The 13471-nt window shown below is 39.7% G+C and overlaps 1 protein-coding gene across 1 annotated transcript in view; it reads right to left on the minus strand.

The window, feature by feature from the left end:
- Positions 1–2497: 2497 nt before the first annotated feature.
- The window catches only part of ACE2 (angiotensin converting enzyme 2), a 49573-nt gene continuing 38599 nt past the window's right edge, over positions 2498–13471 (minus strand). Inside the window, exons 11-18 of the mRNA XM_039339869.1 lie at positions 10264–10362; positions 9798–9920; positions 9019–9191; positions 8749–8807; positions 5796–5896; positions 4394–4510; positions 3035–3229; positions 2498–2730 (exon numbers count right to left, since the gene is read on the minus strand). Coding sequence (XP_039195803.1) covers positions 2622–2730; positions 3035–3229; positions 4394–4510; positions 5796–5896; positions 8749–8807; positions 9019–9191; positions 9798–9920; positions 10264–10362 — 976 coding nt within the window. The 3' untranslated portion in view covers positions 2498–2621. The remainder of the gene's footprint in view (positions 2731–3034; positions 3230–4393; positions 4511–5795; positions 5897–8748; positions 8808–9018; positions 9192–9797; positions 9921–10263; positions 10363–13471) is intronic.

Here is a 13471-nt window from a genome sequence, read left to right on the forward strand (position 1 = left end):
GGACAAGGGGGGACATGATAGCAGTATTCCAATATCTCAGGGGCTGCCATAAAGAAGAGGGAATTAAGCTATTTTCCAAAGCACCTGAAGGCAGGACAAGAAGCAACGGGTGGAAACTAATCAAGGAGAGAAGCAACCTAGAACTAAGGAGAAACTTCCTGACAGTGAGAACAATTAATCAGTGGAACAGCCTGCCTCCAGAAGCAGTAAATGCTCCAACACTGGAAGTTTTTAAGAAGAGACTGGACAGCCATTTGTCCGAAATGGTGTAGGGTTTCCTGCCTGAGCAGGGGGTTGGACTAGATGACCTCCAAGGTCCCTTCCAACTTTACTACTATTACTATTACATGTAGTTTTGTAAATGGCATCCATATGTTATGCCCAATGAGGCAAAGAGCAACTTTGTATGGAGGCATGCGATTATAATTATAATAAAGGAAATTGAATGGCATGTTAGATATAATTGGCAGGCATTCAGCAAGCCTGAAAAGTTTTTGATCAGTGTGTGCTACCTGCTCTAACATGTCAGTGAAACATGGACACTAATCTCACAATCAATACAATAAGAGTGGCACAAAGAGCTTTGTTAGGGAGAATTTCTGCTGTTAAGATGAATGTTCTACCAAAATTTCTTTTTCTGTTTCAGATGATACCTATTTTGAAGAAAGATGTCAATTTAGATGAATGGCAGAAGGGTATTAATAAATTTATTTGGGCAGGAAAAATCCAAGAGTTAAGCTTAAGATTATACAAGATGTACGAGAAAGAGGAGGACTTAAGATGCCTAATTTGAAACTATATTATGATGCTGCGGCCTTAACATTGATATATATATTTACATTGCCCCCAACAATCTGGGTCCTCATTTTACCTACCCCGGAAGGATGGAAGGCTGAGTCAACCTTGAGCCGGTGAGATTTGAACCGCTGATCTGCTGAACACAGTCAGCTAAAGTGGCCTGCAGTACTGCACTCTAACTGCTGCGCCACCTCGGCTCTTTTATTTATAGTTAATTTATAATAAGAAACTAGATAGGGCTTTTAAATCGCATATTTTAAGAATTGCTTTATTGTGTGTTTGGAAGAAATATTATTATAGATTAAATTATAAAACGCCAATTTGGGGGATTCCTGGACACGCAGTAGAGGGGATATTGAGAGGTGTGAAGTTGGATAGGATTTCTTATAACCAATTGCTTAAATTGGAAGGGAAGGATTGGCAGTTAAAATTGTTAGATGAATTAAGGCAAGATAATATTGTTTACTCTTGGTTTCAATTGTTAGATAGATGGAGTATAGACCAAAAAGTTGGTATTACATTAAAAGATGAGAATTTGATAAAAAAAATTAGAGATCAAAGTCGAGCTCATATAAAGAGAGTTTATAATGTATTAGTGGAATTGGATTCAGAGACGGAATTAGTCAAAGATTTATGATAAAATGGGCCCAAAATTTTCAAGAGCCGATTTTACTAGATACATGGGAGGCAATTTGGGTTGGGAATGTGAAGTTTACTCAGGCTCAAAATTTATGAGAAAATTTTTATAAAATGTTTTATAGGTGGCATTTGGATCCACAAAAATTGTCTCGCATGTATCCCAATCTACAGCCTAAGTGTTGGAGATGTGGTTGCTTAGATGCAACCTATTATCATATTTGGTGGACATGTAGAAATATAAAAGCTTTTTGGATTAAGATTTGGTGGAACATTCAGAAGATTTTTAATAGAAAGATAAAGTTTACACCACAATTATTTTTGTTAAGTATTATTGAAGATTGTGATGTTAAAGAAACTATTTTAATGTTGAATCTTATTATGGCAGCAAGGTTATTGGTTGGGCAATATTGGAGGAAAGATTCTTTGCTTACCATAGAAGAATGGTCGATTAAAGTTTCTAATTTCTGCCTATTTGAAGGATCATTCACAAGAAAGATACATCTCGGTATGGAGAAGATGGATAAATTTTGTACAGAATAAATATGGGATTAGAAAGTATCATTTAGTTTTTGATTAACTTATAGTTTAAATTGGGAGTTGTTTGTATTTGAGTTAAAGTATTTTAGGGATTTGGTTATTGGTATAGTTGGATAAGCTTAGTTAGAATTTGTTTGCTTATTTTTAATCCTGTAATCAGCTCTGGGAAGTGAGGGGGGGAGGGTTGGGGTGGGGGGGAGGGAGGGAGGGTTATTGTATTGTAATAATAAAGTTGTATAAAACTTTTCAATAAAAAAAAAGAGTGGCACAAAGAGCCATGGAAAGATATATGCCCAGCATTACAAGAAAAGATAGAAAGACCTGCACATGGATTAGAGAACAAACAAAAGTATACAATATCATCAAGAGAGTAAAAGAATTGAAATGGAAATGGTCACATAGCAAGGAGAACTGATGGCAGGTGGACCAAGGCAGTCATAGAATGGATCCTACTTGATCAAAAGCATCCAAATGGGGGAGAAAATTAACTGAGTTACATGAATTCATCTGTGCTCCACAAATCCATTTCTGGTTTACTGAGCCTTTATTTTTAGCATTATCTATATTAAAATGTCCCTTTGTATGTTAGTGTGTTGGCCACAAACATGTAAAGATACGTAGGGCAAGTCCATTTACTTGGTTGGCTTTTAGAAAGTTGTGGCAGCTTCATCAAGTTGAAAGGCTGAATTGCTTTGTCCACATTCTTCATGAATGGCAGCAGTTTCAATGGCATCAGTTTTTGCTGCCTGTTTTCTCCTGCACATAAAAATAATACATTGACTAGTATTTAATTATTTAAAAAAACTATCAGCATGTGTACAGAAAACACAGTGTTTTTCTAGTAAAATTCTGCTTAATATCAATCTTGAGAAACAATTAAGAGATGGTAAGTATTGGTTAAAAGTACCAGTGAGATACATGAACTGAGAAAGGAGCTAGCTGCGGAATTCTGGCAGTTGAAGTCCACCTATCTTAAAATTCACAAGATTGAGAAACACGATCTTGTATAGTACAAAATGAACCTTGACTTAAGACTACAACATCCATAAATAGCACTTACTTTCTTCGATCTTTCTGTCCAATAATGATCAAGGTAATAATTCCAATCACTACAAGACCAATCACGACTCCAAATACTACAAGCCACACAGTTATGGGTGATTCATACGGTGGCACCAATGTTGGTAAGAGGCCAACAAATTCCAAAGTTTGATCAGTCAGTTTGAAAGCTTCATTGATACGTTCCCGAGATAGACTGTAAATGGAGTGGGAAAATTTCTTTAAACATTTCCAGGCATTCTACTAAAGTGTTTATTGCAATTGTAAAGTGACCCTGCTGTGATAAACGTTACAAGTATTAGGTGCTTGCCTTTCCTTCCTTCCTCCTTCCTTCCTTCCTTCCTTCCTTCCTTCCTCCCTCCCTCTCTCATTTATTTATTTATTTATTTATTTATTTATTTATTTATTTATTTATTTCTTCTCAGAATTTCCGCTATTTAGTTTGGCCTTTTCCATTTTATCAATAAATAAAAAGTTATACATTCAATTAATGGAGGCCTCATTGACAATTCTCATCTTTCCTGACATTATAGTATATTTAAATGCTTTTAGACTTTTAAACTACTCTGAAGTGATAAAAGACATATTCTTATTTTATTTGCCTTGTACTTCAGTTTTTATTTTTCAGTCTTATGTTACATTTGTTATAATTTATTTACCTAAATATATACGTGATTGCAGTCTAACAGTTCAATACATTGTGAACATACTTTGATCTATCTATTTACTCTATTGAATTTGGAGGTGGATGTTGATATATAGTAAGTATATTGTTACCAAATTTCAATATTTAATGAATTACAAGAAGAAAATTGTTAGATCTGATCTTAGTATTAAATTTTAATGTCATTAGACTGAATTGTTCTATGATCACAATAAAGATTTAAGATGATAATTATTACTGTATATACATGATTCAACACTGGAAATGGGCTATTTTTGTTGACTTTCTCATTCTTATTTCATTCTGAAAAAAATGTTGTATATGAACTGATTATCCATACTGCAACGATGTCGCTCAACTTATTAACATCAATATTACATGCTTTTCTCATGTCTAAACTAGATTATACATACAAAACAAGATAATTTAATGTTGCTTGTATGCCATTTTTTTTCAAATTACTCATACAATCTTTACTCTATTTTCCTGCATTAAAAAAGTTGTTTTTTATGACTTCATGAATACATCCATAAGTTTCTTCAAAAACAACACAGAAATAGTTAACTACCATGATTCTTCTGGGATGTTTTTTGACTTATCAATCTTAAATTCATAGCCCTGATATTCCCTAAGGATCTTTTGTCCAAGTACAAATCACTCTGACCCTATTGATTTGTTTACAGTCCAAAGTTTCACCTGATTGCTTCTTCCACTTCAGATTTAGGAACCAATTCTGAAATATTTTTTGGCATGCTGACTGTAAAATAAAAGGAGATCCTCCGTGTCACATCACTCACATAGACATTATCTGTTCTGATGGAGAGAAAATTGTACTGATTAGAAATATTTAGGCTTAGAACCATCTGTGTTAATATTTGATCCAAATTATAGGCCAACAAAGGGATCCCTCCTATTATCATTGGAATATATGCATTGCAAACATTGACTACATAATAGATGTTTATATATACAAAAAAGTGGAAAATGAGCTCAAATCATCCAAAAAATAAATATTTGATCTTTTATGAAATATCCAGTTTGACTCAAAATAAATAGACACCAATAACTAAAATTAGCTTAATATGCTTTACATAGTAAATAAGATTTTTTTTCTTCAGGATCAAATTATTTGAGTCTATACTTCTGGCAGCCTTATACAAATGATTAGAAAGAGTAGAGCAACATCCTGTCCCACTCACACATATTTTTATATTAGATATTTCTCTCTATTATCTTCTGGCCATCTCTATACTTCAGTTTTCTTGACAATATTTTCCATTTTTCTCCTTTTCCTTTTCTCCTTTCTCCTTTCCTCTTTTTCCATTGCTCAAGTGAGCCATATAAAAGATTCTAGGAGTATGGAAAATAAAGCTGAACTGGTATTATGGGCAAAGAAAATTCACTTTTTTCTTTCCTGTTTTCAAAAGGAAATAGAATTTTTATAAATAATAATGTATTTAATTAATTAAGCCTTTATCTTTAAAGCTAATCCTATCTATTACACTATTCCAGAAATTGCTTAAGATAGCACTCTTCTGGAGAGAGAGGGCTCTTCCTATGGTTAATATCACCCTTGTGAGGTATCACCCTTGTGAGGAATGAAGAAATGAACCATTGCCTGGAAGTGGCCAGCACATGGCCCTCGCCTACTTCACATATCCATCTTTATTATTACTAGTTGTTATTATTAGTATTATTGGTAATGGATAATAACTGCTATATCTGTTCTTACAGATATCTGTTAATTTTTACCATGGATATTTTTATTATTAAATATATGTTATGGATGTTTTAATTACTGACTTTTATCATAAACTATTATGTTTCTGCCCTGGATTAATGTAGTCTGGCATGTGTGAGGGTATATACTTATATAGTCACATAAAAAAACATACACACAAATCTAGATGTAATCCAAAATCAATGGTCTCTTCAAGGGAAGAAAGGCAAAATGAAAGTCATGACATTGCAACTGAACGACGCCCAATCATAAATGGAATGTTATTTTTCCTTGTTTGATCCCCACTTGCAGACACGAGTGTCATGAATATAGTATAAAAGCAATCCCTTTTGAAGATAGAAGAAGGAATATACTTACTGAAACAGTACAGTTTTATTCTTGACCTCTAAAAAGTATTTCTGCATGGCATAGGCGATGGTTGATTTGAATAAATACATTTCACTCTCATCCCAGTTGTACTGTAAATTCAAGGTGACAATTACTTGATAGTTGCATCTTTAGATATGACCCCTTGAAAGTACTTTTCAAATTACCTTCACCTTACTGGGACATCTTTGTATACATGATTTCATCTATGTAAATCAGACATGTCAAACACAAGGCCCGCGGGCCAGATGCAGCCTGTGAAGTGGTTTCATGTGGCCCGTGAAGCCATCCTGGAAACAGTGAGGGAATGGCCCCCACTGCCTTGACCCTGGACCAAGCTGGCCGGGAGCCAATGCACAATTTTGTGGTGGCCGTCTATGTTGAAACGCATTCAGTCTTAGCTCCACAAGACCATTTGGAAACAGCAAGGAACCAGACCCTGCTGTGTCGCCCCCACCCCCTGAGTGCATGCTGGAGAGGTATCACCCTTGTGAGGAATGAAGAAATGCACCATCGCCTGGAAGTGGCCAGCACATGGCCCTCACCTACTTCACATATTGAGCTTGATGGGCTCTGGGGGAGGGGTTTCGGCAGGCAGTGGGGCGCTTTCCTCACAGCACTGAGAGGCTGAGGAAGGCAGCACAAATCCAGAAAGAAGTGTGGCGACGTCCAGCCCCCAGTCTGCCTGGTTTCAGCAGGCAGCGGGACACTCTCCTCACAGTGCCAAGAGGCTGAGCCGGACGGTGCAAATCCAAAAACAAGCGTGAAGCCACCCAGCTCCCAGCCTGCCTGGTTTCAGCAGACAGTGGGACGGTCTCCTCATAGCACCAAGAGATGAGCCAGGTGGTGCAAATCTGATGAGAAGTGCAATGCTGCCTAGCCCCCAGCCTGCCCAGTTTGAGCAGGCAGCAAGGTACAAAGCTGGTGAGCTTCGCACCACCTGGCTCAACCTCTCAACACTATGAGGAGAGTGCACCGCTGCCTGCCAAGACCGGGCAGGTAGGGGGCTGAGTGGCATCACACTTCTTTTCAGATTCGCGCTGCCTGGCTATGCCTCTCAGCGCTGTGAGGAGAGCACCTCACTGCCTGCTGAAACTGGGCAGGTTGGGGGCTGGGCGGCATTGTGCAGGTAACGTTGACTCTCACACTGCTCATGGCATCCTCTCCCCCAGAGCCCACCAAGCCAGATATGTGAAGTAGGTGAGGGCCATGTGCTGGCCACTTCCAGGCGATGCTGCATTTCTTCATTCCTCACAAAGGGTGACACCTCCCCAGCTGCATTTCTTGCCTGTTTTTCTCCCTCCCTCATCTCAAATATTTCCCACCACTCTATACTTAGGAAGGAAGGAAAGAAGGAGAGGGAGGGTCTGAGGGAAGTCCTGCCAAATATAGTCAGCCTTCAAACTATTCTCTGGTTACAGGGATTCTCAATTCCCCCCCCCCATGCAAGTGAATGAAGTTTTCAGTGTTAGAGAAAAACTTTTGTCAAAAATTAACAGAAGGAAGACAAAATACATGTCTCAAATAACAGAAAGACTGTGTTGTAAGAAGAACAGAAAGGCCCTGCTGCCCTTTCACCATCCCCTTGCCTTTTCCTCCTGGCCTATCCTGGGGGTCTCCCATCCTATTGATAAGGAAGCTTTGGATACAAAGCCAGGTCTCCTCCCATGGAGAGGGAATGGGCCTCCCTCTGACTTTGCCCTCGTACCCATCATGAGCAACCTGGGTAAGGAGAGCAAGCACAGCAGCAGCAACCTCAAGTGCAGCTGGGCACCCCCTTGGTGAAGTGGGACTGGGCTTGGTGCCGCAGGTGCTCAAGGGCCAGGTTGGGCATTTGACCTCTGCTGTCTAGGGCTCCGGGCAGCCTGCACCACCATCCAGGCCCCCCCATGGCCTGAGAGGAACAGTGAGGCTCCTCCAGCGGACCATGCCTTGGCACTTGCTCTGGTCCCACCCCCTTCTGCCAGAGACCCTCAGATCTGTCCCACTCCTGCCCACATGGACCCTTGATGCGAACGATGTAGAGCTGGCCCTGCCCACCCAGTAGGCCACACCCACTCCATCCACGCCCACCCAGTAGGCCACACCCACCCTGGCCACATCCACCCGGCCCCCCGAGGGCAACCGCAATGCTGATGCGGCCCTCAATGAAATTGGGTTTGACACCCCTGATGTAAATGAATACACAACTGAATTCAAATATAATGTTAGGATCTCTACAAATATAGAGTCAGCCTTCAAACTATTCTCTGGTTACAGGGATTCTCAGTTTCCCTTCTGTCCCCCCATGCAAGTGAATGAAGTTTTCACCATTAGAGAAAAACTTTTGTCAAAAATTAACAGAAGGAAGACAAAATACATGTCTCAAATAACTGAAAGACTGTATTGTAAAAAGAACAGAATTGTTCAGAATTATTCTTTATTGTTTCTGAGAATAGGACCAAAATAATATATCAATGGATGGGTTATTTTTAAGATGGAAACCTACTGTAAGTTGAATGAAGGAGGAATTTCCTGACTGTAAGAACTATTAAACAGTAAAACAGCCTGCCTCTTGGGGCCATGGCTGACTGGAATTTGAATTAAAAACATTTTTTTTTAAAAAAAAGTGATGTTGTCCAGAGCATCAATTTAGATGCCTTTGCCATATTGGCTAGAAAAAGAAAGAATGTCTAAAACATCAGAAAAATAGTGTGTTATATGAAAGGTCAAAATATGGCAAAGGGATTTCCAAATGCATTGATCTTTTACACAATGTTCACTGATATTCAAGATACTCAACACTTTTTCTATTTTCCATGACTCCTCCATTTTTCCCCATCATACCTTTATCGCTTGCCTAAAGATAAGAATTACTTTCTATCTTCCAAGGATTGCATTATGATCTATTTTCATTTTACTTAAAAAAATCCCAAATAATGAAATCGTGACACCATCTACTCACTGCATCATCACCCAGTGCTGTTTTCAAACTGATCCTCACTTTGATGGCATCCTTAGAATCTACATTTAAAAAGAGAGAAAAATAAATAACTTAAAATTAATAATGTATACTTCAAAATATTATTATTTACAATTCAAATTGCTACTGAAATTTTTTGGGTTTTTTTTTAGTTCTTTCTCTGGAATGGTCAAAGAACAGCATCCATAGACCAGGATGCTCCCCCTGCGAAAAAGAGAGAGACATATATTACATTATACAGAAAAATCCTACATGGAGTCCAGTTTACATTCCAAGTAACATTTTCATTGCTGTTGTTTTTCGCCAGCCACTTGAGTAAGGGATCAAAGTAGTGAAGAAACGGTCTTGCATCCATCTTTTGGCTTCCCGTAATACTTTCTAAAGCTTTTGTCCAAGGCTGAGAACTACCCAAAGCAAGCATCTCCCTGTATTAAAAAAGATATAGGAAATTTTGATCACTTATCAGACACACTGTTTTAAGGGAAGATAAGGCGTACTAAATTCAAGGAGAGTTACTCTGTGTGAGTTGTAATCAGCACCAGCAAAGATTGTGGCAAATGTCTCAAATGACTAGGATAACAGAATTCAGCCGTTATTGTTAAACAGGGCCCAGATTTTCAATTGTGCATGCTAGAATGAAGAGCAATCTCCTTGACACCCAGAAAACTAGAACTTCCTCTTGCAATTGCTGTTATAATATCAATTTCCAGGTAATATAACATATCTCTAAAATCAATAAGAACTGTATAAAGTCAGTTGGATTATTGAGAGATTCCTTTAGATTTTGGGTTCATGTGGATATTAGCGTTTGCTTTTCTTCCATCCAGAATCTAAACCTACAATAGCGTGTTTGGAACTTGAACAACTTACAGGAGAAATTGACAGGGAAAAAAGAGAGGCTTGATTTTCATCTTATCATGTTTCTTCTTTTAAAGCAAGTGTAGACTTGCAGTGATATCTGGAGTCCACAGTAAGAATTTATTTCACTACAAATATTCAAATAATACACTGTGAAGCAAGTTTTTGCCTACCTCAAAATGCGTCCAGCAGCTGTAGAGTTAGAAATGTCACATTTATAAAGTTCCCCTGTGTGACCAGCAGCTTTGCAAAGTGCCTCTTGAAATTGGAACTGGTAAATGGTCCTTGTATAATACCTAGAAAAGAGAAGGGGAGAAGATAAAACCAATTTACTGATTACAGTAAGATTATCAACATTTTGTATGAAATTGAGCAGCTATAGAAATTAAATAAATAAAACATTTTATAAAGTTAGTTTTATAGAAGTAATTTTATTATATTAAAATGCTGATCATATTTAGTTATTTCGTTCAGGTTACCACATGTCACCATTATTCTTACCACTGTTTTGTCGAAAGAGATTAGAGGTGTGCAAAGTTTTAAAATGGTGCATCAATTTGAGGAATTCAAAAAGAAATTGAAATTATTTTTAACAAAAATAGTAAAAATAAAAAGGCAAATAAGAGTTAGAAGTTACACCTTATGAAAGAGTAGTCATTGGCAACATGAAATAGAGCAGCAGGGTCACAATATTCCTCGTTGTGAGGCAATGGCTCCACAACCCCAACTATCTCTCGCCTGCACAAAAGAGAAATGGTTCCATTAGAATTTGAGAAGGAAACAAGATTTAAAGTCAGACACTTTGTTGCATTAAGAATTCAACCGCTAAAAAAAAGTCTTAATGTATTTTAGAACATTTGTCCCAGTTTTACACATATATTGACTAAATCCCTCATATGAAAGACCATTCTGCCTTGTTTTGTATAAGCCTCACAAGGGACAAAGGCACGGAACTTGAATTAAGCTTAAATATTGAGGGACTTAGAACAAAGGGCTTTTTCAGTGTTCCTAACTCTGCTTTCCATTCTTTACTTTCACCCTTCTATAAGTTAAAAGTTATTGTGTCTTGGAAGTAGAGTGGAGTAGATAAGGTGATGGCTACCTGTGATGGGAAAATAACTGAGGATGGCATATCCTTGAGTTTTCAAATTGTTGCAGTAATCCTTCTTTCGGAAAGGATACAGCCTCTCATCTAGTAGGGTGGGCTCAGCCACCTATTTGTTGCTAGATGATCCTTCTTTTTAACTCTCCAAGCACAGGAGGAGATATGTCAACATGCCATCACCAAAAACCACAGAATGGTCCTTTTTATATAATACATTATTAAGTAAAGTATTAATAAATACATTTCTATGACTGCACATCTCACTAAATGTGACTCTTGGATGGTGTACCACCAAAAGTTAAAACAATATCACAACAATTAAAACTCTTTAAAAATAAATAAAAATGAAATCAGTACGATAAATAAAAAGATTGTGGGAGAACAACTGTTGTGTCCTGAGCCTGCTGAAGCATTCAGCAGGCTCAGAAATGTTGCAAATGGTCCCAGGCAGACCAAAAGCTGCCAGGGACCAGACTGGCTGTTGCCAGCCTTGCGCGCATGCGCAAGGTGCAAAAACAGCAAGATTCCTATTGGCTGACGCTGTCCGGGTTCAGGACAGTATAAAAGGCCTGCGTGCCTTTTTGGTTGCTGCTGGTTGTAAGAAGAGATCAATAAAGAAGCTTGTTTGTTCACCATGTGCCTCTGTTCAATGCCTCAACTCTGCAAATGTAAAACTGGCAACGAAAGTGGGATCGCTGCAGGCAAGAGGAAGATCTACAACTGAATTTAGGACTCACAGAAAGTCCTGAAGGTTGAGAAGTTGGTGTCCAGTTCTGTGAATCAGCTTGCCAGTACAGCATCGCTGGAGGTGAGCTTGGCAAACGGACTCCTTCCCCAACAAGACAAGCCTTGCAGCGAAAGGCATTAACGAGGGCTGCAAAGACTTAAAATGTCTAAGATTGGCTGCTTATCTGACTTTGATGTTTCCCACCCGGAGCGCTGGAATTCATATGTGGTGCGGGTAGAGAACTATTTTAGGGTCAATCAGATAAAGGAAGATGGCCTTAAAGCGGCAACCCTGCTGTGTGTCTGCGGGCAGGAAATGTTCGACATAGCAGAGAATCTGGTGGCCCCTGCACTTTTAGAGTCAGTAACTTATGTTGACTTGAAGAAAATGCTTAAAGAACATTTCCAGCCTAAACTGTCTGTAATTGCTTGGAGGCACGTGTTCGAGCAGAGGGACCGGAGGCTGGGTGAGTCTGCTGCAGACTTTATTGCTGCCTTAAGACAAGCAGCCAGGCCTTGTGAATTCAAGGACTTGGAAAAGAGGCTGTGAAATTGTTTTGTTTGTGGCCTAAGGAGTAGGGAACTGCAACAGAAGATCTTCGCCAAGGAAGAAGTTTCATTCCAAGATGCACTGAGAGAGGTTGCAGCTGAAGAAGCAGTGGGTGGCTCTGTGAAGGCTTTGCGGCTTGCTAGAAATCCTCCAGCCACTGTGACCGTCCATCAAGAGGTCACTCGAGAAGATCCAGAAATGGATCCTGAAGAGGAGGTGGATAGGCTACACCAGCCAGCTGAGAGAAGACCGAAGGAGAATCCAGACAAGGCTCCAGCATCTCCTCAGTGCTTTGGGTGTGGAGGACGCCACAAGTGCGTGGACTGCAGATTCCGCTCCTCCATTTGCTGGGCATGTGGAAGACAAGGCCACACTGCCTCCATCTGTTTGGGTCGCCAGAAGGTCCAACCTTGGGAAGAATTGCTTTGGAAAGGTACCAGAGTCCCCAGCCAACACAGGGTGGGTTTCTGTGCGTTGCGCAGGAGTATTCTGAGGACAGGGACACACAAGCCCCTTAAGAAAAAGCTTCGCATTGATGTGAAGTTGCAAGGGGTTCCCTTATCAATGGAGTTGGACACAGGATCCGCTCTATCGATCATTTCACATGATACCTTCAAAAGGATTTGCAGCAGTAGTGGCCTTTGAGTCAAACTCAGGTCATCAAACTTAATCCTCACTGACTTCCAGAATTCCAGAGTCAGTGTGAAGGGGGAGGCTATGCTCAAAGTGCAGCATAAGGCTTTTGAAGGCCTACTAGATGTGGTGGTAGTTGGGGGTGATCGTACGAGTCTCATTGGAGTTGATTGGTTCGAGGCCCTTGGAATCCAAGTGACTGGGCTGCACAACCTGCAAACACCCGGCCTTGAAGAAGTCTGCAGGGAGTTTGCTGATGTGTTTAGCTCAGAGCTTGGCTCTTACAAGGGGCCTCCCATGCCCTATGTTTAGACCTAACTATCATGCCCATCAAGATCAAGCCTAGAAGGGTGCTGTTTGCTCTCAAGAGCAAAATTGATGCAGAGCTGGACAAGCTGCTCCAGCAAGGCATCTTAGAACCTGTGAACTCTAGTCCATGGGAAACCCCCATCGTTACACCTTTAAAGGCTAATGGAGAAGTCCGCATATGCGCAGACTATAAGTGTACACTGAATAAAGTGTTGCAACAGCACGCATATCCAGTGCCTGTGGTAAACCACATTCTGGCCTCCCTCAAGGGGGGGGGGCACATTTTTGCAAAACTTGATTTGGCACAGGCCTATCAACAGTTACCTGTTGATGAGGCAACTGCAGAGGCCCAAACAATTGTAACACATAGAGGGGCTTTAAGTTTAAAAGACTGCAGTTTGGGGTGAATGTAGCCCCTGGCATATTTCAAAGTGTTATGGAACGTACACTTCATGGTATTCCTGGGGTCTGTCCCTACTTCGATGATGTTCTCATTGCTGGGGAGTCATCTCAAAATCTAGCAG

Source organism: Crotalus tigris, unplaced genomic scaffold, assembly GCF_016545835.1.
Source record: "Crotalus tigris isolate CLP2741 ecotype Arizona unplaced genomic scaffold, ASM1654583v1 scf7180000017740.2609645, whole genome shotgun sequence".
Taxonomy (NCBI): Eukaryota; Metazoa; Chordata; class Lepidosauria; order Squamata; family Viperidae; genus Crotalus; species Crotalus tigris.